The sequence below is a fragment of the Lagenorhynchus albirostris genome, chromosome 5, assembly GCF_949774975.1.
Source record: "Lagenorhynchus albirostris chromosome 5, mLagAlb1.1, whole genome shotgun sequence".
Classification (NCBI taxonomy): domain Eukaryota; kingdom Metazoa; phylum Chordata; class Mammalia; order Artiodactyla; family Delphinidae; genus Lagenorhynchus; species Lagenorhynchus albirostris.
The window spans coordinates 144,158,792-144,182,668 of NC_083099.1; the positions used below are offsets into that span (position 1 = coordinate 144,158,792).

At 60.5% G+C, this 23,877-nt stretch overlaps 1 protein-coding gene across 5 annotated transcripts in view; it reads left to right on the top strand.

The window, feature by feature from the left end:
* The window catches only part of SLX9 (SLX9 ribosome biogenesis factor), a 28,499-nt gene extending 6,426 nt beyond the window's left edge, over positions 1-22,073 (top strand). The window contains exons 3-9 of one of the 5 annotated variants that reach the window (XR_009540839.1): positions 8,510-8,578; positions 15,591-15,726; positions 17,956-18,141; positions 18,640-18,742; positions 19,109-19,227; positions 20,557-20,622; positions 21,651-21,706. Coding sequence is in view for 3 of the 5 variants with exons in the window: in XM_060151089.1 (XP_060007072.1) it covers positions 8,510-8,578; positions 15,591-15,726; positions 20,554-20,622; positions 21,651-21,774 (398 nt within the window). In the remaining 2 variants the exon portion in view is untranslated. Of the gene's footprint in view, positions 1-8,509; positions 8,579-15,590; positions 15,727-17,955; positions 18,142-18,639; positions 18,743-19,108; positions 19,228-20,553; positions 20,623-21,650 lie in introns of those variants that run through there. The other 4 variants (XR_009540840.1, XM_060151091.1, XM_060151089.1 and 1 more) reach the window with 4 other exon arrangements.
* The last annotated feature ends 1,804 nt before the right edge of the window (positions 22,074-23,877 follow it).

The window sequence follows — 23,877 nt, forward strand, 5'->3', positions numbered from 1 at the left end:
AACTACTACTGTGTGCAGGTCACATCACATGGGAGAAACCTCAGTGATGAGTAACTCAAAGTGGTGGTGAGGACTTGGGTCTCTGTAGCATCTTAGCGAAGAGCAGTGATGCTGTGGGCTTCCGAGGGCAAACTTTGGGGTGGTGGTGAATACATAGAGGAAGGTTCACGTGGGTCCATGTGGCGCCGGCTCTGGTGTCCTCGTGGCCATGAGACTTCCTCGGAAGAGGGAATGCGTGGTGGCTCTCATTTCGGAATTTTCTGGTTTCAGTCAGATAGGGCAGTTCTGGATGGCTTCTTTCTGCACCTGCGGATTCTGTTTGCCTCCAGCCCACAGTAGTGCTGACATCCAGAGTGGTGCGTGTGGGTGCCGTATTCCCGGCCTCAGGCTCTCCTGCTGTTTCTGGGGATGGTTCCGCAGAGCACACTGCCGCTCTGGCTGCGTGACCTGCCTGAGTGCTTTCCCATGGCGGGTGCCGCAGGGACTTGCCTTCGTTTGGGCGGGCAGGGTGTGCCTGGGGGGCCGGAGCCATGGCCTCTCAGGTCCCCTTGGTGACCCACGTGATCAAACAGCTTTCTGTGTGTTCATCGGTCCTCTTACGGTTTGTGTACCGGGCAGTTTTGATGGCTTTTCTGGCCAGCACCAGCATCCCTGGGGTCCCATCCCAGACCTGCGGAACCTTGTTTTCACACCCCCTCCAGGGGTCTCCGATGCTGCCAGGTTCAGGACACTGGCCCAGGGCCTAGTGGGTCCTGCCTCGCGGCTGCAGGAGCATAGAAGCCCCCATCTCCTCTCTGTCCTGAGCTGTGATGGGCTGTCATCCAGATCTCCTGATCAGCCCTTGCGGTCCTGATCTGCGGGACTGCCTCAGTGTGCGGCAGGCAGACCTCAGTTACCCCTGAGCCTTCGTGCTAAATCTGAGGGGTTTTACAAAGTTCCAGGCCGCCTCCCACAGCATTGGCTGCCCGGAGAGCATGGCCAACCAGAAAGAGCAGACGTCACTTCCCGTCAGAGGGGGCGCTTAAAATCTGGGTAGTGTGGCCTGAAAACCACAGGGTGTGGAGGGGGACAGGGAGAGGAGGAAGGAAGGGTTTATTTTCTTTTCTGAGGTGGTCTGTGGGCTGTGACCAGGAGAGAGAGCAGCTCAGGAAACGGCTCATCAAAGCCCGCAGAAAGCAGTCTCTCTGCAGCCAGAAAGGTGTTTTGTTTTGTTTTTATTAAGGATGTCAGAGTGTCATAATATACAGAAAATTAAAGAAAATTTACAGAAGGAGAGGGCCCGGGCTCTGGGGCGCAGAGCGCTGGCTGCTGTGAGCTCTGTGGCCTTGCGGCTGGCAGAGTCCCCGGGGACTGGAGGGAGTGGGTGGGCCATGGTGGTTGTGGGGCATGTGCTCCGGAGCCGCAGCTGGGGGCTTGGGCGGGGCACTTGGCTCTCTGGCCCCTGGCTGCTCACCTGTAACGGGGTGATACTGGTCCTTGCGTCCTCAGTGCCGCCTGCTTTGGGGTTCAGATGAGTCAGTAAACGTGGAAAGTGGGGAACGGCACCTGGGCCTGGCTTCCGTAAGTGCCCGGTGATGCTGGAGGAGTTATCGGCCACGTGTCCCGTTGAGCGGTGCCCTGGTTCCCGGTGGCAGGTGTCTTTCACCACACCCACGCCTCCCTCTCCAGCTGCACTTGCGTTTTGGGGTTCCTCAGACCTGCCTCCTGATTGGCCAGTGCCCTGGATCTCTTGGGCTATGGGCCTTGTGGCTCCCCTGGGTTTGAGCTGGGACCGGTGGCCCGGGGCAGAGGCAGGTCATGTGGAAAGTGGCATCCGGTGACTCAGCTCTGCTCAGTGACCTGCTGGGCCGTGACAGCGAGGGCGCTGTCTGCCTGGATGAGCACGTCCTTGCCCTGGGCTGAGGCGCAAATAGCACTGCTCCCCGCGTCCCTGGCCACTGTGCCTGTGTGGTCCATGTGGTCCCAGAGGAGCCTGGTTGTGGGTGCCCCCCGCTCCCTGCCCCGGGGTGGACGCATGTCTGCTGGACTCCCCTCCTAGTGCAGACCGGCGCTCACACCCTGCCCTGCAGCCTGGACGCAGTGGGGCCTGGTCGACCCCGGGGGGGGGTGGGGGGCGGGAGGGTGGGGCTTGCTGGTGGCATCTCTTTAGCTTCCTCCGGGAGCCTTTGGGACCAGGTCTGCCCGCCAGTTTTCCTTCTGATTCCAGGCAGGGGCCCTGAGTTTCCTGTGGGGGGACCACTGGGCTCTGCAGTGATGGGCCTCCCCGCCCCCCACCAGCAGCAGAACTCAGCTTCGCCCTGAGGCTTGGGCCCGCGGCCCACAGATCTGCACCTGCAAGGGAGCAGCCTCAGCTCCTCCGCATCCGGACTGGAGGGCGGGTGGAGGGCGGGGCGGCCCCTGGGCTCCCGCATCCTGCCCCGCACAGAGCACCGCCCTCCAGTTCTGTGTTCTCTGTGCTGTGGTGCTGCGGGGAAACAAGCCCACTCCGTGCTCAGGTAAAGCACCTGCGCTGTTGCCAGTCGTTCGCCTGTACCCTGGGCTGGGTAGTCCTGGCCCCTGGACTCAAACGGGAACGTGAGTGGGTGGAGGACGGGCTTGGTTAGGGACACAGGAGCAGAAGGACAGGAGGGAGGGCGTGGCGGTGGCAGCGCGTCTGCAGGGGCTCTGGGTGGAAGAGGTTGGGGAGGAGACTGTGGTGAGTGGACAAGCAGGCCTCGAGGCCCCAGTGGAGGGACTTGGCCTTGGGGGTCACCCGCCTTCATGTCCTGTGGGCTGCGCTGCTGAGACGCCCCCTTCCCCCACCCAGGCAGAGAGCTCTGCCCTGACCTTCCCTTTCCCTGCGGCCGGAGCTTCCCCCCGTTGGCCAACCGCTGCGGTTTCCTCCGGAACTCGGTTTCCTCCGAGGCAGGTGCTCAGCAGAGGGCAGCAGAGCTGCGTCCCTGCGTCTCCAGGCTGAGCCCAGACCTGGAGCGGGTCCTGCCTGGAGGAGGAGAGGAGGCTTGGGAGGGCTGACCTTGGGGTGCAGGCGGACCGAGCGCTTCCCAGAGGCTGTCTTTAGGGACTTCTGATGCAGCTCCCCATTGAGGGACTTGCCCCGCCTTTCAGGTCAGGTCTGTGACGCCGGGGCTGTGACCCCAGGGCTGTGACGCCAGGGCTATGGTGCCAGGGCTGTGATGCCAGGGCTGTGACAGAATAATCCACTTGGAGCTTTACTAAGCTTTACTCACGTCCGTCCGGCCCGGGTGTAACAGGAACAGGAAGGTCAAGGCCTGGAGGGAGCTGCTGCTCCGTGGAGACCCACTTTGGCCACGGGTGGTTCACTCTCCCCTTGGCCTCTCTGGCCTCTTGAGGCCACTGAGGGGAGTCCTGGAGGTCTCCGGTGGGCAGCGGCATTTGCGGGGCTGGGGGCTGGAGGATGCCTTCCTGGTCTTGGCCGTGGTGCGTGGTGCCCGCCGTCCTCTGTGGCCGCAGGCTCTGAGCACCCCACGTGCTGCCCGGGCGCTTGCCTCCTGACCGTGCGGGGAGGCCCTGCGAGGGGTGCCCACTGTCTCCAGGGCCAGCTTGACTAGCGGGGCCTGAGCTCTGTGTGCTCGACCAGAGGATGGAAGGCATGGGCCCCTGCTCTGGGCCTGCTGGCAGCTGGGGGACAGGAAGGGCCCCACTGCTGGGCTCTTCTCACCTTGCTCTGCCTGCGTTGAGCCCGTTCTTTTGGACAGACGGAAGCAGGGAAGGGCACGGAGGAGCCTGCCTGCTGGGTTTGGAGAGCGAAGGGTTGGGGCCCTCGGGCCGCTCCTCCTGCTTGCAGGACGGGGTGTTTCCCAGCGCCTTCTTCCCAGCTCTGGACGGACTCTCGGCTGGTGGGAAGTGCAGGGGATTTGGCCGCAGCGTGGCCTTGTGAGGAGGCGTGTGTGGATGGGCCCAAGGTGCCGAGGAGCCGGGTGCACAGGGACCCCAGTGTCCCGCAGCGTGCCCTGCACCCCAGTTCTTGTGCTGTTTTGTTGCAGGGCCCAGCAGGAAGGGCAGGTCAGAGTCGCGGGGGTGGAGGTGGACGGTCACTCGGCTTATGGCGCACAGCACAGGACACAGGTGGTCAGAGAGGAGAGGTGCCGGACCACTGCCGGAGTCTTCGGGCAGGAGGCGGCATCTTAGCCGGCGGCAGGTCCCCGCGGCTGAGCAGGAGGGCCTCGGGCAGCGCCTCTGAACAGCTCTCGGTAGCGTGGAGTCGGCTCCAGTCGCTGGGCTCAGGGTTCTCTTCAGGGAACAGCGTTTGTCCCAGAAAGGGGGTCTGGGCTTTATCCGTTGTTTCTTCTGTTTCAGTGACGTACGTGCCCCATCAAGCTTCTCATCTAAGGTAATGCTCTCAGTTCATCACTAAGACACTCGCGGTCCTGCAGCGGACGTTTCAGAACAGCTGACACGGAGGTTCACATTGGCCACTGTGGCTCCATTTTGAACCATCTAACGTGTCTTCACAGCTCACGTGTGTGTCACACGGGATGAGTAGGAATTATAACACAAAAGAAATCACATCATAGCACTCGCCCTCCGCCCGCTGCCCCACTTCCCCGTGCTGGGCTGAGCAGTGAGAGCCCCCATGCCCATCCCGCCAGTGCCAGTGCAGGGGTGGCTGAATTCTTTTTTTTGGGGGGTACGTGGGCCCCTCACCGCCGCGGCCCCTCCCGCTGCGGAGCACAGGACCAGGACGCGCAGGCTCAGCGGCCATGGCTCACGGGGGCAGCCGCTCTGCGGCATGTGGGATCTTCCCAGACCGGGGCACGAACCCGCGTCCCCTGCGTCGGCAGGCGGACTCCCAACCACTGCGCCACCAGGAAGTCTGGGGTGGCTGAATTCTTGCGTCGGGGGAGGCCAGGTGGCCTTAGGAGGTGTCTTTGTGGGCAAAAGCAAGTCCACGTAGTGTGGTGAACGTTTGCTAAGTGCCCGTGCCCGCCGGGATACTGGGCTCAGGGTGGGCGATGGGAGTGGCCCAGCAGCCCCCTGTGTCCCTGCCAGTGGCTGGAGCGTCCCTGCGGACGCGGGGCCTCCCTGCCCAGCTCCAGGGCCTCTCTCGGCGCTTCCCTCTCGGAGCCTCAGCCTGGGCCTCTGCTCCCGGTGTTACCGTCCCCCCCGTGGCACCCCAGTGGCCTGGCTGTAGAGTGGGGTGTGGTCCTCCTCCCACTGACAGGTGGGACCTTGGGCCCTCAGTCCCGCAGAGTAGCTGCCTGGCCCACCCTGGTGGGCCCCCTTCATTCTTCTGAGGGCAGACACGAGTGAACACTGGCCCGCCTGAGTCTACCCTGGGCACTGGCCAGCGCCAGCATGACAGGTGGGGCCTGTACCCTGCCGTGGCTCACACTGACCCTCGGAGCTGTGACACGATGGGTGTGTTTTGACCCGGCCCCAGCTGTGCTGTGCTGCTGGCGTTCGGGTCATGGGTGCAGGAGGCCTCAGGTGGGCCAGGGTCCAGACCCTGGGAGCGCTTGCGTGCGGCGCTGGCAGGGCAGGTGCTCTACTGGCCTGTGCTCCGCGGTAGCTCCTGGCTCCACGGCAGCTGAGCCAGTGCCTGGGTGGATGCCGAGTCGTCCACACTGAATGGCCACGGGGCCCCTCCTTGCAGCGCAGCGCGCTGCTGGCGGAAACTTGGAAGTTAGGGACCAGCCTCCTGCTAAAATTACTTCTGTAAAATACAACATTTCATAGTTGAAAAAGCAGGACGTGCACGTTGTAGGAGAGAGAGAAGCGACATTACAAGTGAAAGCTCTTCCGGTGTCCCCACGTGGACTGTGTGTCTGTGACCCATCCCGGTGCGCAGGTGCTCCCTGACCTGGGGGCGCTGATGCCGCCCGGGAAGGGGCCGCAGGCTGCTCCTTGTCTAGACGGGCCCCCTCACGTGGGCAGCTCAGCGAAGCTGGGGCCCCGCTGGGGGGACGTTGGCCTGCTGTTAGCCCTGGTTGTCTCCCACGAGGTGCACGGAGTGCCTCTGTCCTGTGCTCCACACACTGGCCAGGAGGCCCTCCTGGCCACTAGGAGGGACAGGGGCCCCCCCGAGCCGCCTTTGTGGGGGTGGCGATTTCTGGAGCTGTGTTCTCAGGTCGGTGAGGCCAGGCCTGGTCACCGGCAGGTGCTCCTCCCCTGTCACCAGGTGGGGTGGCCTGAGCACCTGCTCTGTCCTCTCCTCTCCTGCCATTCCGGAACCTTCCTCTGAGGGGGGACACTGTGGTCTCTGGCCTGTCCCGGGCTGAGTCCGAGGGGGCTTGGTGCTGGGATGGAGAGAAGTGATACGCAGGCTTCAGGAGGGAGCGGACGGGACAGGCTCGACGGGGTGCCGCTGCCTCCTTGGTGCTGGCCAGCGTCCCCCTGAGTGTCCCCCGTCCAGCCTGGATGGCCCGTTCTCACGGGGTGTGTCTGTAATCGAGCGGGACCCATTGGGGCCTTGGGGGGGTGGGCAGACCCCTCTCGCACATCCTCTGCCGTAGCTCCCTTCTGAAGTGCCCAGGTAATAGTACCTTGAGCATATTTCCTGAGTTTTTCAGGTGCTAAAAACCACCACTAAGTGGAAGAAATTAACTACTTGATGACCCTGAGCACGTAGCCCCCAGACCTCCTGGTGCCACATGTTAACCCGCCTGTTACCTCACCATCAACCAGTCAGAGAGCTGTGCACGAGCTGATCACATGCCCTGCCACTCGCCTCTGTCACGGGGCCTTTAAGAATGCTTTGCTGAAGCCTTTCAGGCAGGTTGGGGTCTTTTGAGCACAAACCACCCGTCTCCTTGCTTGGCCCTGCAGAACACTTTTCTCTGCTCCAAGCTCTGACGTTTCAGTTGTTTGGCCTCGCTGTGTGTCGGGCGCTTGCACTCGGTGCATGGCAGCACGTCCGCAGGCGGGACCCTTCCACGGGGCTGGCTCAGACACCTGGGGACTTACCTGTGCCTGCTGTCCCAGAGTCCGGAGGACGGGCGCTGGCCCATCTAGGGTTGGCTTGAAGTACCAGGGTCGGTGGGTGCGGTCAGGGACACTCGAGGGGTCTTCACAGGGCCCTCTCTCCTGTGAGTCTGAAAACTTCCATTAAAGCCACTATGGAGCCAGGCCCTTCTCCTTTGGCTGGACGTCCGTGTCCTTCTGCAGCCCTGGAGATGTCCAGAGACAGGATAGAGCACCGCCCCGGGCAGCCGTGCGGCCCTCACGCAGCCCTGACCGCAGCCCTGGGGACGTGGTGGCCCTGCCCAGATACCGCCTTCTTCTTAAGGCTGGTCCACCTGGCCCGCTGGCCCCTCACTGTCCCGTTGAAGGGCTTTGCTAGCCTTGGGGGTTGGGCTCGTTGGGCTTTTGGAGCCTCCAGATGCCCTCGGGGTCCCTGGTGGGATGCTGAGGTGAGCAGACCTGAGGTGCCCTGGCCCCGCAGTGCCCGTTCCCGCTTGTTCCCTCCCGTGCCCCTGGGGGCAGCGTCTGTTGGCCGCCCTGGGCCGGAGGCTCCCCGGTTCTCAGGCTTGCAGCCTCCGCGAGACTGAAGCTTCCCAGTCCCCTGGGCCTCCCAGGGTCAGCGTGCCGGGTCCCATTTCCTGGGCTGCTGGGCAGGGGGCCTGGGTGGCGCGGGGAGGGTCCCGACCTGCGTACCAGCCTGCCGCTCGTCAGATGCCGCATGCGCTTACGGTTCTGTCAGTCTCTGCGGGTCGTAGACGCTTTTCTTTTGAAATTATTTCAGAATCAGGAGCAAGGCAGAGAGGACTTCTCCCTGGATCTCTGAGGGCGGGTGCGAGGCTCCCGTGTGAGGCGCCTCTGCTGCCTCCTGCCGCTGCTGCCCTTGCTAAGGCTCCTGCCCCAGACATGCTGCCCTCACCCCACTGGCGGTTGGGCCCCGCGCCGGCCCGGGGACATCCCCTCCCTCACCCACAGTCCCACGGCCGCTGACACCTGCAGGGCGCCTGCCATGCAGCCCCTCCCTCCCGTCACCCTCCTGCACACCCGCCCGCATCCCGCCGACCTGGCACAGGGTGACTGACGTCCCTGCGCCTCCCCTTCCTGCTGGGCCGAGAGGTCGGGGTGAGTGGGGAGGAAAGTAGGCCAGCTCCAGGCACGGCCGCAGCGTGTGGGATCTGACTCTTGGGAAAGGGGTTAGATCCCCGTGGGAGTCCGGGTTACGGGCGTTTACAGGGGATCCTGAACTGACAAGTCCAGCTGACCAGGAGCACCGCCCTGACGGAGCTCGTCTCTGCGCTGCTTCTCCTTAGACGCCGTGGGTGTGTTGTACCAGCTCGGGAATCTGCGGGACAGTCGGATCCTGTACAGAATGCGCCCCGGGTGGAACGTGGCCTGGGCTTAAGCCGCGTCACCTCTGGGGAAACCAGCTAAGGCCCAGCGAGCGGGGCAGCCTGGAGTTGCTCTGCCTGGGGGGCCTGGTGTCCCGCAGCCGGGGCCAGGCGCGGTGGCCGGGCGCCCTGAATAGCTACACCTGTGTGCACACCTTGGGCTCCTGGCTTTGTCCTGCTCACCCTGTGTTCTCTGTCCGCAGGTGCCAAGGCCAAGGCTGTTTTGCCCAAGAAGGAGAAGCTGAAGCTGCGGCGCGAGAGGTGGCTGCAGAGTAAGCTCCCCTGTCCCTGGCGGGGCCCTGTCCCTGGCGGGGCCCTGTCCCTGGAGGGGCCCTGTCCCTGGAGGGGCCCTGTCCCTGGCGGGGCTCTGTCCCTGGCGGGGCCTTATCCCTGGTGGGGCCCTGTCCCTGGAGGGGCCCTGTCCCTGGAGGGGCCCTGTCCCTGGTGGGGCCTTGTCCCGGGCTGGCTCGGAGCCCGCTTTGGGTGGTCTGGGGCCCTGGAGGAGGGGGCCTGCGATGTGACAAGTAGGCGGCCCCGCGGGGGGCGGGGCTGGCCCTGTCACCTGTACAAGTGTCCGCAAGGCCTTGCCTCAACCCCGACCTCCCCCACCGGGAACGTCGCAGGAAGCTGCTTCTCCCGTGGAAGGCATTGCAAAGGGAGTGCGTGCGGGTCGGGTGTTTTATGATACCTACGAAATTTCCCACTTTCTGGTTCTGTGTGTGTCCCTCCAGGCCCTCTTCTGGGCGTGTGACAGTACAGAGTCCCCAGCAGAGGCAGCTCTTCACCCACCTGGTGGGGTCGGGGACCCCGGGCCTCCGCTCTGCGGGGGTTGGTGGCTCCCTCCTTTCCGAGCACCTGTCTGTGGGGTGGATTTCTTCTTATTAATTTTGCTTGGAAAAGATACTTATATTTCTTGATGCTGAACATCTGATTTTTTCTAAAGATTTTCTTGTGAAGATTGTTTTGAAATTTTTTTCTTACGGTTGTTTTTTTAGTGTTTTGCTGACTTTTAAAATTAATTTGAAATGGTTTTTTCTTTATGTTCTCACACAGAACATGATTTGCATTATTTAATTAATTAATTAATTAATTTATTTATTTATTTTTGCGGTACGCGGGCCTCTCACTGTTGTGGCCTCTCCCGTTGCGGAGCACAGGCTCCGGACGCGCAGGCTCAGTGGCCATGGCTCACGGGCCTAGCCGCTCCGCGGCATGTGGGATCTTCCTGGACCGGGGCACGAACCCACGTCCCCTGCATCGGCAGGCGGACTCTCAACCACTGCGCCACCAGGGAAGCCCTCTGCATTATTTTTTCCTTGATGGTTTTAAAGAAACTGTATGCTTTTAATTTTTTAGAGAAATTTATCAATTTCTTCCACAATTGTTAATTTTAAGTTTTCTTTCACATTTTGGATGTTTCTTAAGGAAATGATTCATTCATCCATCTTCTTTTTCACAGTCCCTAGCATGGAGTTGTGCAAAATATTCTTTGTAAAATGGATTTGGAAAAGTTAATAGACCGTGAGCACTGGGGCCCTGAACGTTCCTGGGCTACAATTTTTTTTTTTTCGTGGTACGCAGGCCTCTCACTGTTGTGGCCTCTCCCGTTGCGGAGCACAGGCTCCGGACGTGCAGGCTCAGCGGCCATGGCTCATGGGCCCAGCTGCTCCGCGGCATGTGGGATCTTCCCGGACCAGGGCACGAACCCATGTCCCCTGTATCAGCAGGTGGACTCTCAACCACTGTGCCACCAGGGAAGCCCATGGGCTACAATTTTTTGAAGACGTTTTAAGTTTTCTTCCATGATGGTTGGTCTTTTTCTAACTACTTGAGTTAATCTTGGTCACTCATTTTCCTATAAAAACATCTAATCTAATCAGATTTCAACATTTATTAGCAGAGTTGTTGGCTTCTCATTTTTTAATATCCTGTTTATCATTCTTTATTTGTATCCCGTTCTCTAATTTCTGGTTAATTTTGTCTCTTCCATGCCAAGAGTTCTTGTATTTAGTTGTCACTTCTACTCTTCTGTTTTCCAAATTGTTAGTTTCTATTGTTTTAGTACCCCATTCTTGGTTTCTTTAGGTTTGTTTTAGTGACGTATTTATTTTTGTATGTTTTGTGTAGGAATGAAAGGCTGTATGTCAGCCTCTGAACATAGCTTTAGCTACATCTCCGCAGTTGATTTTACTTAGTATTTCATTACGAAAAGTTCCGTACGGAAAAGCAGGAAGCATTTTACAGTGGGCGTCCTTATGCCCACCATCCACGTTTTACAGTGAGCACCTCACTTCTTTATCACATGTCTGTTCATCTGTCTATCCAAACACCAACCCGTGTTTTAGCTACGTGTTCCAAAGTAAATTACAGACTTCAGCACGCTTTCTCCCAAATAATTCCACTGGAGTTCAATATTTGCTTATGGTTCTTTTTAGTTTTTATTTTGAGGTCAAATTTACATGCAATGAAATGCAAATCTTAAGTGATTTATGACAAATGCCTACACCTGTACAACCAGAATCCCTTTCAGGGTGCAGACCATCACCATCACCCAGAAATGCCCCGTGCCCCTCCCCAGTCCCGACTGCCCCCGAGGTAGCCACCATCTGGTCTTTTTCAGGTCAGAGTTTAGGTTTTGCTGCTCTGGACATCGTATAAAAGGAGTCACGTAGGATGTGCTCTTTCTGTGTCTGGGTTCTTCTGCTCAGCTTGGCATTGGGCTCGTCCGTGCTTCGTGTAGCCGTAGTCTGCACCCTCCTGTTGCTGAGAAGTGTTTCTTTATGTGGACGTACCGTTTGGTGTCCACTTTCCTATGGATGGACACCTGGTCTGTTTTCTCTTTTTAGCTGCTGTGAATAAGGCTGCTATGCACATTCTCTACAAGTCTTTTTGTGGACATATGTTTTCATTTCTCTTGGGTAAATACTTGGAATGGAATGCTGGGTCGTAGGGCAGGTGTATGTTTAGTTTTATAAGCAACCGCCAGACGTCCCTGCTGTGGCTGTACGTTTGCGCCCCCAGCAACGTGGGAGAGTTGTGGCTGCTCCGCGGCTGTGGCGGCACGTCTGTCCCTGCAGTCCTAGCTGCTGAGCGTGAGGTGCCCGTTGTCATGGTGGATGGGCATTTTCACGTGCTGCTGCCCCTTGGGGCGCCCTCTGAGGCCCAGGGTCTGTTTCATGAGGCTCTTGCTGGGCTCTTTATTGTTGAGCTCAAGGAGTTCCTCCGTCCTGGAGACCAGTCTTGTCAGGTGTGTTTTGCAAATAATTTTCTCCCAGACTGGGACTTGCCTATTTAATTTCTTAACAGTTTTTTTTTTTAATGAACAAAAGTTTAATTTTGAGGAGGCTGATTTGTCTTTTTTCCTTACGGGGCTAGTGTGCGTCTTGTTTAAGAAAATGGCCCAGTCCCAAGTCAGGCGGATAAATCCTACTCTTCTAAAAACTTTGCGGTTTTGGCTTTTTCGTTTAGGTTTGTAATCCATCTTGAATTAATGTTTGTCTGTGGTGTGAAGTCCTGGTTCAGGTTCTTCTTTTTTTTTTTTTTTTCCAGTTCCAGCACAATTTGTTGTAAAGACTTTTCTTTCCTCATCAGTTTTGTGTCTTTGTGAAAAGTCAGATAGCCTCTCAGTACCAGGCTGTCTCAATTGTGCAGCTGTGAAGCAGGTCTTGGCGTCAGATAAGGGAAGTCCTGTGTCCCAGGTCCTCTGTTTCAAGACTGCTTTGGGTGGTCCAGGTTCATAGCATTTCCATATGAATTTTATCACAGGCTTGTCAATGTCTTGAACGTCACCAACACAACCTATGATAGCAATGACAGGGATTGCTCTGAGTCTATAGGTCAGTTCAGGAGAATGGCCATTTTAACAGTATTGGGTCTTCATCCATGAGCGTGGTGTCTCCCCTTTTATTTACGTTCTCCTTAGTTTCTGTCGTCAGTGTTCGTGGTTCTCAGAGCAGAGGTCTTAGGTTTGTGGGGTTTGGATAAGCTCATTGCTGTTTGACAGTTTTTGAAGCCGTTATAAATGAAATTCACAAAAGCTTCATTTTCCGGTTTTTGCTATTTATTATATTATTAATTAATTACTTATGAATGATTATTAATCTTGTATCCTCTGGCCTTGCTAAAATTGTGTTGGTTCTGGTAGTTATCCTGGAGATTCCTTAGAATTTTCTGCATAAATGATCATGCTACTAAAATAGAGACAGTTTTACCACTTTCTTTTCAAACTCTGTTTTATGTCGTCTTCTCATCCTACTGCAGTGGCCGGAACCTTTGCAGTGTTGCTAGAAGGGGTGAGAATTGGTCCCAGTCTCCACGGGCTGAGGACTGGGCCGTGGTCAGTGTCCTGTGAGCCAGCGTTGCTCAGGGTCAGTAACCCCAGGCCGGGACGGTGCATAAAGTTAGTGGTCCTCATGTGAGCTCTGTTTCGGGCCCTGTTTATAAGGAACTTCCCTTCGGTTTCTTACAGGTTAGCAAATGTGGGCCAGGAAGCAAGGAGAAAATGACCAGGATGGATGGCCCTTCAGGGATCTGGCCTGCCCTCCTGGGCAGCACGTAGAAACACAGGTTTTAGCCCATAAAAATTTCCCACGTTCAGCATCCCACACGCCAGTGAAATTGTCTCATTTGTAGTATTCAGTTCTGGCATAGGTAATCTTTAGGAGTAGCGGGAGGGAGGGACCGCCCCCCCCTTTACCCAGGATGGCTGGTCGCAAAGCCTGCTCTTCGAGTTCCCACCTCCCTGACGCCTCCTTGTCGGAATTTCCCTCGTTTCATAATTTGCTCTAATATCCAGTAGGCCAGCTCTCTTGTTTCTTGTTCTTTTTCAAAAATGTTTTGGCTATTCTTACACATTTAGTGTTTTTAAAAAATAAGGTTTGGAATTAGATCCCAGGTTCAGTTGCAGGCCCTGTTGGAGTTGGAGCTGCGTCAGACCTGAGGCCGGTGTGGGAGCCGCGCTCGCGCCCTCCCTGGGCTCGGAGCCGCCCGGCCAGGTTGGCGGGGGTGTCCGCCATCCCTTCTGTGGCCTGCTTCATCAGAGAGTCTGCCTGATGTACACAAGATGTGGAATTTCTGGTAGACGATCTCTCTCAAATTAAGGAAGTTCCTTCTGTTCCTGGTTTCACTGTAACCTTTACCCTGAGTGGACAGTGAATTCTGTCAGACTCTTCAGGCACTTCTGTGGTGACTGTAGTCTCTCCCTTTGAAGCAGCAACTGCAGTGGCCACCGGCACGTGTCCCTGTGCTGTGCTGTCCTTGCGCGTGCTTCGGATGCGTCCTAGGTGGACCCCGCGCGCTTTGAACCTAAAAGGCTCTGGCTCTGACTTGCTGGCATTCGCCTCCGTCCTCCTGTGAGCTGGGCCTGCTTTGCCTGGTCCCCCAGCTTGGGCGCTGGGCCGGCACCCTGTCCCTTCCCCTGCCTGAACCCCCCCGACCCCCCGCTACTGCCTCGGCCCTCCTGGGAGCCAGGGCTCTGGGAAGAGTCACCCGGCTTGATGAGGTACTGAGTAGATGGTTTATCCTGTCAGCATGGAGAGTACTGAATTGTCACCCTATACATCCTAACATCCCTGGCATGGAGGGGTGGCCCGGGGCCCGGGGCCCAGGGCAGGAGGACCCGGGAGGACGGGCGGTCTTCGTCCCCAGAGCTCAGCTCTTTGGGGTGAGTTGAGGGTCCCCTGGACTCTCCCAGTCTGGGTGCACCTGGGGTGGGTGTGTCCCTGACTTGGCTTGTCCGGGTGGGCCTTTCCGAGCTGCTCTGGGCGGCGCGGGCCTTCGAGGGTGGACTCCGAGCTTGGGGACGAGCTGCTCCTGCCAGGCCTCCCACGCACCTTGTTTGCAGAAAGTGTTCTCTTTTGGAAATGCCTGTTAAGGGTCGCTACACATCCCTCACTTCTCATACACCTCCTGGGGCTTGGGTGGACCGGGGCCAAGCCGAGTGCACGCGTGTTCTTTGTACTAATAATCGGTGGTGGGCTGTCCTGAGTCTGTCCTCACTCGTGGGGCCCCCGTCCAGGTCCCCGTCCTCCTGGCCTGCCCCGTGCCTGGTGTCATCACCGCCCTTCTGGGTGCCGTGCCCGCCGCCATCGCCTCCTGCACCTGCCCCGAGGGGTGGCCGGGCGGCCACAGCTCCTGAAGGACCGGCTGCAGACTCACAGCCCCTCGGGAGGGAGACGCCCCGCGTCGGGCCACCTGGGCCGCGGCTGGCGCTTCTCTGCTGGCGTCTCCAGGCCTCTGTCGGCTGGGCTGTGCGTCTGTCGGCTGCTTGTCAGGAAGGTGCTCTCAGTTCCCTTTTTAGATGTGATTCAGAGCCTGCAGCCTGGCTATTTATAGCCCAATAAACCTCGTGCAGTTGGGAGGCAGGAGAGCCTCTCAGGCTCCAGTCTGATTGTCCCAAATCTATCACATCAGAGCCTCGTTTCCAAGCTTTTTAGTAGCAGAGCCTTTTTTTTTTTTTAAGGAATCTAATGCAGAACAGTCAGCAAATCAGTTGTCACAGATTCAGGCAGTTTCCCTGGAGCAAGGTCTGCACACAAGCTAGTGAGCTGGTGTTTGCCACGAGCCACACTGGGGAAATCATGCATTTGAGTACGTGTTTTATTAGCAATTTTGAAATACATGTATTTTAAAATGAAAGTCAGATCCTGAGGCCACGTCCCCGTCCAGGCCCTGCCGAACCCCTTCTCTGTAGAGGCCGCAGCCCTGCCGGCCGCCACAGCCTCACCCCGGTGGCTCGTCCGTGCCCTGCCCTCTGCTCGGCACCCTGGACGCCCGGGCCGCGCTGCCCCCTCCCCAGGGTCTGTCCCAGTGCCCCCCCACCAGTGCAGGAGCCCCCTCGAGACCCCGCGGTGCATGTTTCCTCTCGCTTTGGACCTGGCCACTCGCACCCTGTTGCCTTGTTGGGGACCCTCCTGCCTGCTGACGGCTCCCGTGGGTACCTCTTTTTCCCTCCTGGGCGTGTCCCTAGGAGGCACAAGGGAAGCAGAGCGGGAGGGGCCGGCTGCTCTGCCTGTGCAGCCCCTCCCTCCGCCCGCCCCGCTCCCGCAGCCGGCGGCCTTCCCAGGGGCCGCTCCCTGCCTGAGCCCGTCTCCTCATCAGCCTGTAATTCGACAGCCACCTCCGGGATTAAGGGCAGCAGACCGCTGGCAGCCAGCCCGCCCCCGGGGTCCGGGCCGAGCTCGGGCTCTGTGGGCTGGGAGTCGGGACCCTCTGTCGCTGAGGGCGGCGACCGGGCGCTTGTCCTCCTGGGTCCCCTCTCGCTGACCCCTCATCCCCCTTCCTCAGAGATCGAAGCCACAAGGCTGGCGGAGCAGGAGCGCAAGGCGGAGCAGAGGCGCAGGGCCACGGTGGTGGTAGGGGACCTGCAGCCCCTGCGGGACGCCCTGCCTGAGCTGCTGGAGCTGCAGATGGGTGGTCAGCGGTGAGTGTCTTGGCCACGGGGCCGCCGCCTTGTCCAGGGCGGGAGGACGAGCAGGTGGGTGGCTGGGCTGGGCACTGACCCCGGAGAGGCCCGTCTTGACTTGGACACCCTTGTCCCAGGCCCAGCCGTGAGCCAGGGGCCCTGGGGCCTCCTCGGGGGCGGGAGCCCGGTGGCACGTGGGCAGCACTGTTGCTCTCCCGCCGTGTGGCCAGAGCCGCTCAGCCGGGCCGCCGCCGGGCTCCGTGCTCTCCTGCTTGTCTCGCGGCAGCCGCAGCTGCTGCCTTTGCTGCCTCCCTCCCAGGACCTGCCGTCCTCTTGGGGCCCTTCCTGCCTCCCTGAGTCCTGTGTGCTTTAGGAGAGCACGTCCCTCTGCTGTGCCCGGGCTGCCGTTTCCGAGCAAGGGTGAGGCCGCCTGGCCTGGCTGGGAGGCGCCAGCGCAGGTGTGACCACGACCTCAGCTTTAGGACAAACGAGCAGCAATTGGAGGGCCTTTCTGTTGGGTCACAGTTGCTGGACCGCTGTCGTTTACTGTGTTGTCTCTCATTTTGCCTTTTTGAAATAATTCTTTCTCCTACCGAATTCCCCTCTGAGGGGGAAGGATCCGGGGTTGGCAGGGGACACGCCCAGGGCCCCTTGGCTGCAGAGCCAGATGGTTGGTCCAGGCCCAGGCCGGTTCCAGGATGGAATTGCCCAGAACATCAGGTCCAGACAAGGAGTGGCCACCAGAGCTGAGATTTGGCAACAGAACCAGAACCCAGAATGCACATTCCATTCCTGGTTCTTGAACAAAAATGTGACCCAGTCAAGCATCCTCTCTCTCCCTGCTTTTAGTTTTCTCATCTGAAAAATGTGCTCGGGGCTCCCCGAGGGGAGAGAGCTGTGTAAACACCGCGGCCAGCAGCCCGAGGAGGGCCGCGTGGGGCTGCGGGGGCCCAGCTGCTCTCCCAGCCCCAGCCTCCGGTCGACCGGGGTCACCGTTTCCCCGTCTAGTGCCTCTTGGCACTGGGGAGCTGTTCGTTTAAGTAAACATTATTTTAGGGCAGTGTTTGAATGTAAATAGAAAAATGACGGAGATAATACGGACAGTTCCAGTGCAACTTGCACGCGGCTTCCTCTCTGTGACGTCTTACATCAGCGTGTGCATTTGTCACAATTAAGGAACCAACACTGATTTATAAATAACAAGCTTAAAATGATAATTGACTAAAAGCTCACAGTTTATTCACACTTCCTCAGTTTTCCTTGGTGTCCTTCTGCTGTCCCAGGACCGCATCCAGCCCACATGGCATGTAGTCATTGTGTCCCCTCAGAGCTCCTCTGGGCTGTGACAGTCTCTCAGACCTTCTTGTCTTTTTTTTTTTAAATAAATAAATAAATAAATAAATTTATTTATTTATAGCCGTGTTGGGTCTTGCTGTGCAGGCTTTCTCTAGTTGCGGTGCGTGGGCTTCTTATTGCGGTGGCTTCTCTTGTTGTGGAGCACGGGCTCTAGGCATATGGGCTTCAGTAGTTGTAGCACGTGGGCTCAGTAGTTGCGGTGCACTGGCTTAGTTGCTCTGCGGCATGTGGGATCTTCCCACAGCAGGGCTCGAACCCATGTCCCCTGCATTGGCAGGCGGATTCTTAACCACTGGGCCACATGGGAAGTCCCAACCTTCTTGTCTTTAATGACCTTGACAGTTTTGAGGACCAGTCAGGCATTTTTCAGGACGTCCCTCAGTGAAGACCACAGAGGGGAAGGGCCCGTCTCATCACGTCCCCTCCGGGGTGCGCGCTGTCACGTAACCCGCACCGTGGACGCTGACCTTGGTCACCTGGCGCAGGTGTGTCTGTCAGGTCTCTCCGCTGTGCAGCTGCTCCCCCCTTCCCCACTGTCCTCTGGAAGGAGGTCACCGTGCACACCCCGCACCCAAGGTGGGGGGACGCTCCCCTCCCCTCCCCGAGGACGGAGTGTCTGCAGAACCACGTGGATTCTCCCGCAGAGCAGATTCCCTCTTCCCCCGTTTCCTTATCAATCACTCATTTACGTCCGTTTGCACCCGTGGGTATTTATTTTATACTTCGGGCCATGATCCAATACGACTTCGTTCTGTTGCTGAACCGGCTCCAGCTCTGGTCCCTGGCAGCTCCGTCGGTTGGCTCCGCTGTCCCCGCGACACACCCATCCGCGGAGGCTGTTGTGTTTTGTTTCCGAGCACTTTCCTCCCTCTCTGGCACGAGGTGCTCCAGGCTCATCCCGGGCATTTCCTGCTCCTGTCCGAGAGTCAGCGTTTCTCCAGGGAGCCCGGCTCCCTTCCGTTGGAAGTGGTGTGAGAAACCAAGATCTGGGCGCTGGTGTGCCGACCGCGGCTGCGGTGTGCTTCTTCTAGGCCCTCTCAGCTGACAGCAGGGACATGCGTGTGTGTCCTGACCCAGGTGTGTTCCTGTGAAATTCGGGGAACAGTCTGTGAGTCCATCCTCACTTCTCATGCTGACCACAAGTCTGGGGTCCCCAAGGTCACTCTTAGGTTTGATGATTCTCACAAAGGCCACTACACTCAGTTACAGTTTATTACGGAGAAGGAATACAGATTAAAACCAGCCAGGGGAGGAGACCGTGGGAGGGCCCGGGAGCGTTCCAGCCTTCCCTCCCTGTGGGGGCAGCACAGAGGTCTTGCCCAGGACGTGCAGGGACCCCCACCTGTCTCCACCCCTGGGGGGCATGGGCGAGCAGGCCGGCATGGTTTGCCTGTGGTCCCTTCACTCCATTCCTGTGGCCTTCTGGCCAAGTGACACCTGGCTGGGAGCCCCCAGCCCCATTCACAAGGTTGGGGTCCCCATGTCATCAACCCTCAGTCTTTCAGCTCCTAGAGCAGACCCAGCCCTGGGATGTTTGCTGCACAAAGTGTTTGGCCTCTTCTGTGTCTTCACAAGGGCAGGGTTTCCTGGAGCTGAGAGAAGGCGGTGCCCTTCAGGGCAGCTCACGCCAGGGGTGCCTGTTACAAGCAGCAGGTTACACGAATGGCCCAGCTGACAGGTGACTTCAGGACGTGCCCCCAGGCATCTGAGTTGGGTGGAATGTGTTGGGGGCAGCCTTGTGCCTGGGAACCCAGATCCCAAGTACAAGGCCTCCGTCCCCAGTTGCCATCTGGGACACCCTGACTGAGGCCCTGGGCTGCTCCCAGCCTCTCCCAAACCTGGGTGGCCCTGCAGGGTGGTGGGGGGAGAGCCCGAGGCTCTGAGTGGGCCCGGCGGGTCCAGGTGTTCCCCACACTCCGGGTGGGCGCTGCCCAGCACTGACGGGGCACCAAGGCCCCCTGGAGAGCCCGCAGGGCCCCTGAGGCCAGAGCCAGTGAGTGGGCAGTGCCGCTGCCAATGGGCCGCGCTCATCAGGGAAGATTAGACTCCCCAGGACGTCGGTCCTCCGCGGCCCGAAGGTCGTAGCGACGAAGGTGGAGGGCCTCACGCACGGAGCCTGGACCTGACGTCAGCAGGGCTCACTCGGCCCCTGGGACCTCCGGGGTTCGTCCGCTGGTGTTGGTTTTAGGCCCCCATCCCCTTGGGCTGGGTGTGATACATGGGCTTGTTCACATCAGAGGGGGAGGGGCAGGGAGTGGCACAAGAGCCTCAAAGCTGGGAGCCACCTGGGTGCACCTGGGTGCTCAGTGCCGGCCGAAGAGAGCCTGTCAGGAACGCACTGGCCTGTCTTACAGTTGGGGAAACAGGCTTCGAGGTGGGGCAGCTTCCCTGAGGTTCCTCCCAGGGCAGCCAGGGCTGGGGTCCTCTTTCAGCCCAGGCACCCCTGTGGACACTTGGGCGGCGGGCAGTGTGCTCCGAGCTGCAGTTGGTCCTGGCAGGAAGGTCTCTACCCCTGTCCACCCAACTCGGCCGTGCGGCCAGAGCCAGGCCTGGCCGCCGTAACTGAGCTGGGGCCCTCCCCGGGGGGACTTCAGAGCGGGCGGGCAGGACCGGGGCCGGTGTCGGGTGTGAAAGCCCTTGCCCGGGCCGCTGGGGTGAGTGCTGGGGGTCAGTTCCTTTCAAGCCCGCGGCCTCGGGCAATCCATCCCACCTGCATCTGTCCACAGTGGAAAATACCACTGGGGAGGGTACTGCCTCCCCCTGTGAGTGGCCCTGGGCGTGCCCTGAGGCTCGCGCGAGGGTCCTGCCCTTCCTTGCCCCCCAACCGTGCCCCCACTGTACTGTGCTTGGCCGCACCTGGACCCTGGGCCCCGAGGGAACTCCTGGGTGTGTGTTCACACCTTGGTGCCCTCGGCCGTGGGAAGCCTTCTTACCTTGTGCTAGACGGGGGTGGAGGCCCAAGGCCTCCTGATGCCCCAGCGCGTGGCTGCCTCCTGGGGGTGCTGGCTGGGGGAAGGGAGCCCGGGCCCACCGGTTCGGCAAGGGTGGGGCCTCCCAGGAGCTCTGGGTGGTCGGCGGGGCACTGCTTCTGGGTGGACACAGGGCGTCAGTGGTCGGACGAACAGGGCCGCAGTGTCCTGGGACCGAGGCTGGCCTGGAGTGGGACGGAGCGCCCCCAGAGCGGCCGGGACCCGGGGAGCGGAGACAAGAAACGCCTTTCATTCATAACTTACGAAGAAACTTGAACACACGATGAGGGCTCCCGGTCTGGAGGCTAAACTTAGGTGTCGACCCAGGATTTCCTGGTTTTCTGGGCCCTCCCGCCCTGCCGGGTCCCTCCTGCCGTGTGGCGCCGTGAGGCCGCACGTGCCCCCAGGCCCCCAAAGAGGAGAGCCCTGTGTGCACCATGGACCGTGGCCTGAGTCAGGTGCTCTGCCGGAGGTTCCAGGTGGGCGCGTGCTCTCCTGACTGTCTTCTCTGTGTCCCCAGCAGAGCGGCCATCAGGCCCCGGGCAGCCCAGCTGAGCCGGATGAGCGCGGCGCAGAGGTTCCAGCTCCTGTGAGTATGGCCCCGCCTCTGCACGGCCCACCCCCGGGACTGTCAGGCGTCGGGCCGCGTCCCCTAACCCCGGTCCCTCGGGTGCTGGGGACAGCTCAGCCAGGGCCAGCTCTGGGCCCAGCCTGACTCCAGGGGCCAGGAAGCCCCTTCCCCCAGGGCAGTGAGGGGAGCAGCTGCTGGCTCTTGGGGGGCCGCTTCGGGCCCCAGATCCTAGGCCTCTTGCGTGTGTGGACATGTGGCCGGGCAGTCAGTCATCCAGTGGAGTCCAGAGTCTCCCCGTTGGCAGCAAGGAAAGCTGGGGCCCAGCGTGTTTTGGCCTTGCTCTCGGTCACACACCCGTGGGGGCAGAGCACGGCTGGGCCCTCCACCCCATCTTGCCCGCCCAAGGCCAGGGCTGTCCCCACCATGGTGCCACGACGGGCTCGTGTGGGCTTGTGCTGGAGCTGCTGCCCTGCAGTTCTGGCCAGGCCCCCGTGGCCATGCTGGGCTGTGGGCCCGTGCAGCTCCAGACAGGGGCCGGCTGGCTGTAGGGACAGGCACAGAGTGGCAGCCCCGCAGTGCACTCTGCTGCGGAGGGGCGGGCCCACTGCAGCACCCCCATCACCATGGCCGCCGTGGGGCCCGGAGCCCCTGTGCCCGGTTCCTGCTGGAGGTGCCGCTTACGTGAGGCCTCGTGTGTGCAGGGCGCCTGCCACCTGCTGCCTTTGATAGTCACTCCCCGTCACAGTCAGGGATGAGGGGCCTTTGTGACCACGAGGAGGCCCCCGGGTAGCCACTCCCGTCCTGCCCAAAGCCCCTGTCGGGCCTCAGACCCCCCTCGGCCCGCCCCCCCCCCAGACGCTCCAAGCAGAGCTTCACAGCGCACAGCCTTCCTCACTCCCCACCCCTCATCCTGGTCCTGGACCACCCTTCGCCGGTGTCCCTGCGGGCTGGCCGAGCCGAGGCTGGTCCTGGGGGTGCTGACGGCTCATCCCCAGCCCCCCACTGCGGGCATGGGGTTTGCTGACCTCTGCTCTCCATTCTTTCAGTGAGGAGGAAAGGACGCGGTTTCGGGAGCTGCTGGCCAGCCCGGCCTACAGAGCCAGCCCCCTGCAGGCCATCGGGCGACAGCTGGCCCAGCAGATGCAGCTGGAGGGCAGTGGGCAGTCCTGACGCAGCGCGGGGCGTGCCTGAGCTCCGGGGACGCCCACGAGGAGGTGCCCAGGGGGCCAACTCTGCCATTGTCGCCCTGCTCCACCAGCCCCTAAGCGACGGGGCTGCTGTCTTCGGCACAGGCGGGTCTACTGAAGTGAGACAGGCAGTTGACGTGGTAGTGTTGTGACTACCCGTTTATTTTTGCAATAAAAAAGGTGCTGGAAGAATCCAGGATGTCCGTGGAGCTCGGTGCCGGCCCCCCAGGAGGTGGTGCGGCCACTCGGCGGGCACTCTTCACGCTTTTCTCCTTTGTCTGAGTTTGTCAACAGTGACTGCATGTTGTGTATTATTTTAAGAGAAAAACCTTCTAGCTTCCTGGTGCTCCAGTGGCCCCAGGCTGACCATGGCTGGGCGTGGCTCTGCCCCCTTCTCCAGATGCCCTCGATCAGGGCCCCCGACCTCTGCCTGGACGCCAGGAGCTTCCCCTCCGCTGTGCTGGGGGGATGGGGGGGGAGGGCGGGGGCTTGGTGCCAGGCTGGCGCCGCTGTCCACCGCGGCAGACCCGGGCCTCGCCCCGGGAAGTGGCCTGAGAAGTTGCAAGCGTGTGGGGACGCCGCCCTCCCCGACATCAGGCAGGCGCAGGTGGGTGGTGAAAGCAGGCGGGCGGGTGGGAGGGACCTCGCCAGCCTGGGAGCCTGCTGGCTGTGGTCTCGGAGCTGGAGGGACTTCCACGTTCACAGCCCTGTCTGTGGTTTTAATCTTGGCACAATGAACTTGGACTATCTGGTAATAAAATTAAATGACAAACGGTTCCATGGTTTTTGTGTGCATGTTAAATGCACACAGCAGGAGAAGGCTCGCAGGGCTCGTGGGCCTGGGCTGTGGTTCCCGCCCGGCAGGGCCTTGGAGGGGCTCTGGGCCGTGCCCGTGGGAGGGAGTGGGGGACTGGAGGAGGAGCCCCCTGAGGGGCCGCGGGGGAGGCAGAGTGTCCGGACCAGGGGTGTCAGCCGGCGGCCGGAGCAGCAGGTGCCAGGCTCAGGAAGCCAGGGGCTGCGCGGGGGGGTCGAGCACCGCCCTCCGGGGAAGCGGGTGGGGCGGGGTCCCCAGGGAAGAGGCAACATTGGTACACGTGCGGCAGGGGGTACCAGCTGCTTGCCTGGAGGCTGGGGGCGGGATGGGAGCAGCTGGGAGAGGGGACTTGAGGCTGGGGGCGCAGGGCCCTGGGAGAGCGAGGACGCGGGTGGTGGTGTTCTGGGTAGAGGGTCAGGGTCGCTCTGGGGCCCCCAGCAAATCCCTCCTCTGCCGCCGTGCTGGGCGGGGTTCAGGGCGGGCCAGGGGAGGAAGGTGGGAGGTGGGAGGTGGAAGGCCTAGGAGCCCTGGGGACTGGAGGGTGGCTTGCGTGGGGGCTACGCCCTTGGACGTCGGGGTTATCGACGGAGGACCCTGCGCGTCTGCTCCTGGCTTTGTCCAGAGGGTCCCGCGTGGGGTTCCCCGTGGCCGCCCACCCGCACCGAGTCGTCGGCGGGCCCGACCCCGTTTGTGCCTGGCGTTGGGTGTCACCAGATGTGTCTTGAGTGGGCATCCGCTGGGTGGGGCAGGGAGGGGGGCAAGGCCCAGACGCGCTGCCTCTGGCGTGTTGCTCGCGCGGCGATAGCGCTGGTGACGCATCCTGGCCGAGGCCGCGGTGCTGAGAGGCCTTCAGGGTTCCCAGGGTCGGGAGGGCGGGGCAGGCGGGGCTGCAGGGCAGCGGCTTCCACGCCTGTGGCGCCTCCTCTACAGCGGTTCACGTGACGTAGGTTGAAGGGTGAGGACAGGCGTGCTCCTGGCGTCGGCTGTGCCTCTTGAGCCTGCCTCACGGTTAAGAAAGCGTTTCTTTTGAGATTCGGGGAAAAAGTCTGCGATCACTTGCACTGAGGTTTCTTCTGGTGCCGCAGAGGCTGCTGGGCCTGGAGCCTTGTCTCTCCTGTCCCCCTGGTCCCGCCCCCTGAAGAGGTCCTGGGACCTTCTCTCCAGAGGGAAACTGAGGCCTGGAGATGGGGAGCCTCCCCACAGCCGGCGCTGGGCTCTCGGGAGCCCAGAGCTGCTGGCTGCCCCGTGACCTCGCCCTCAATTCAGGCCAGC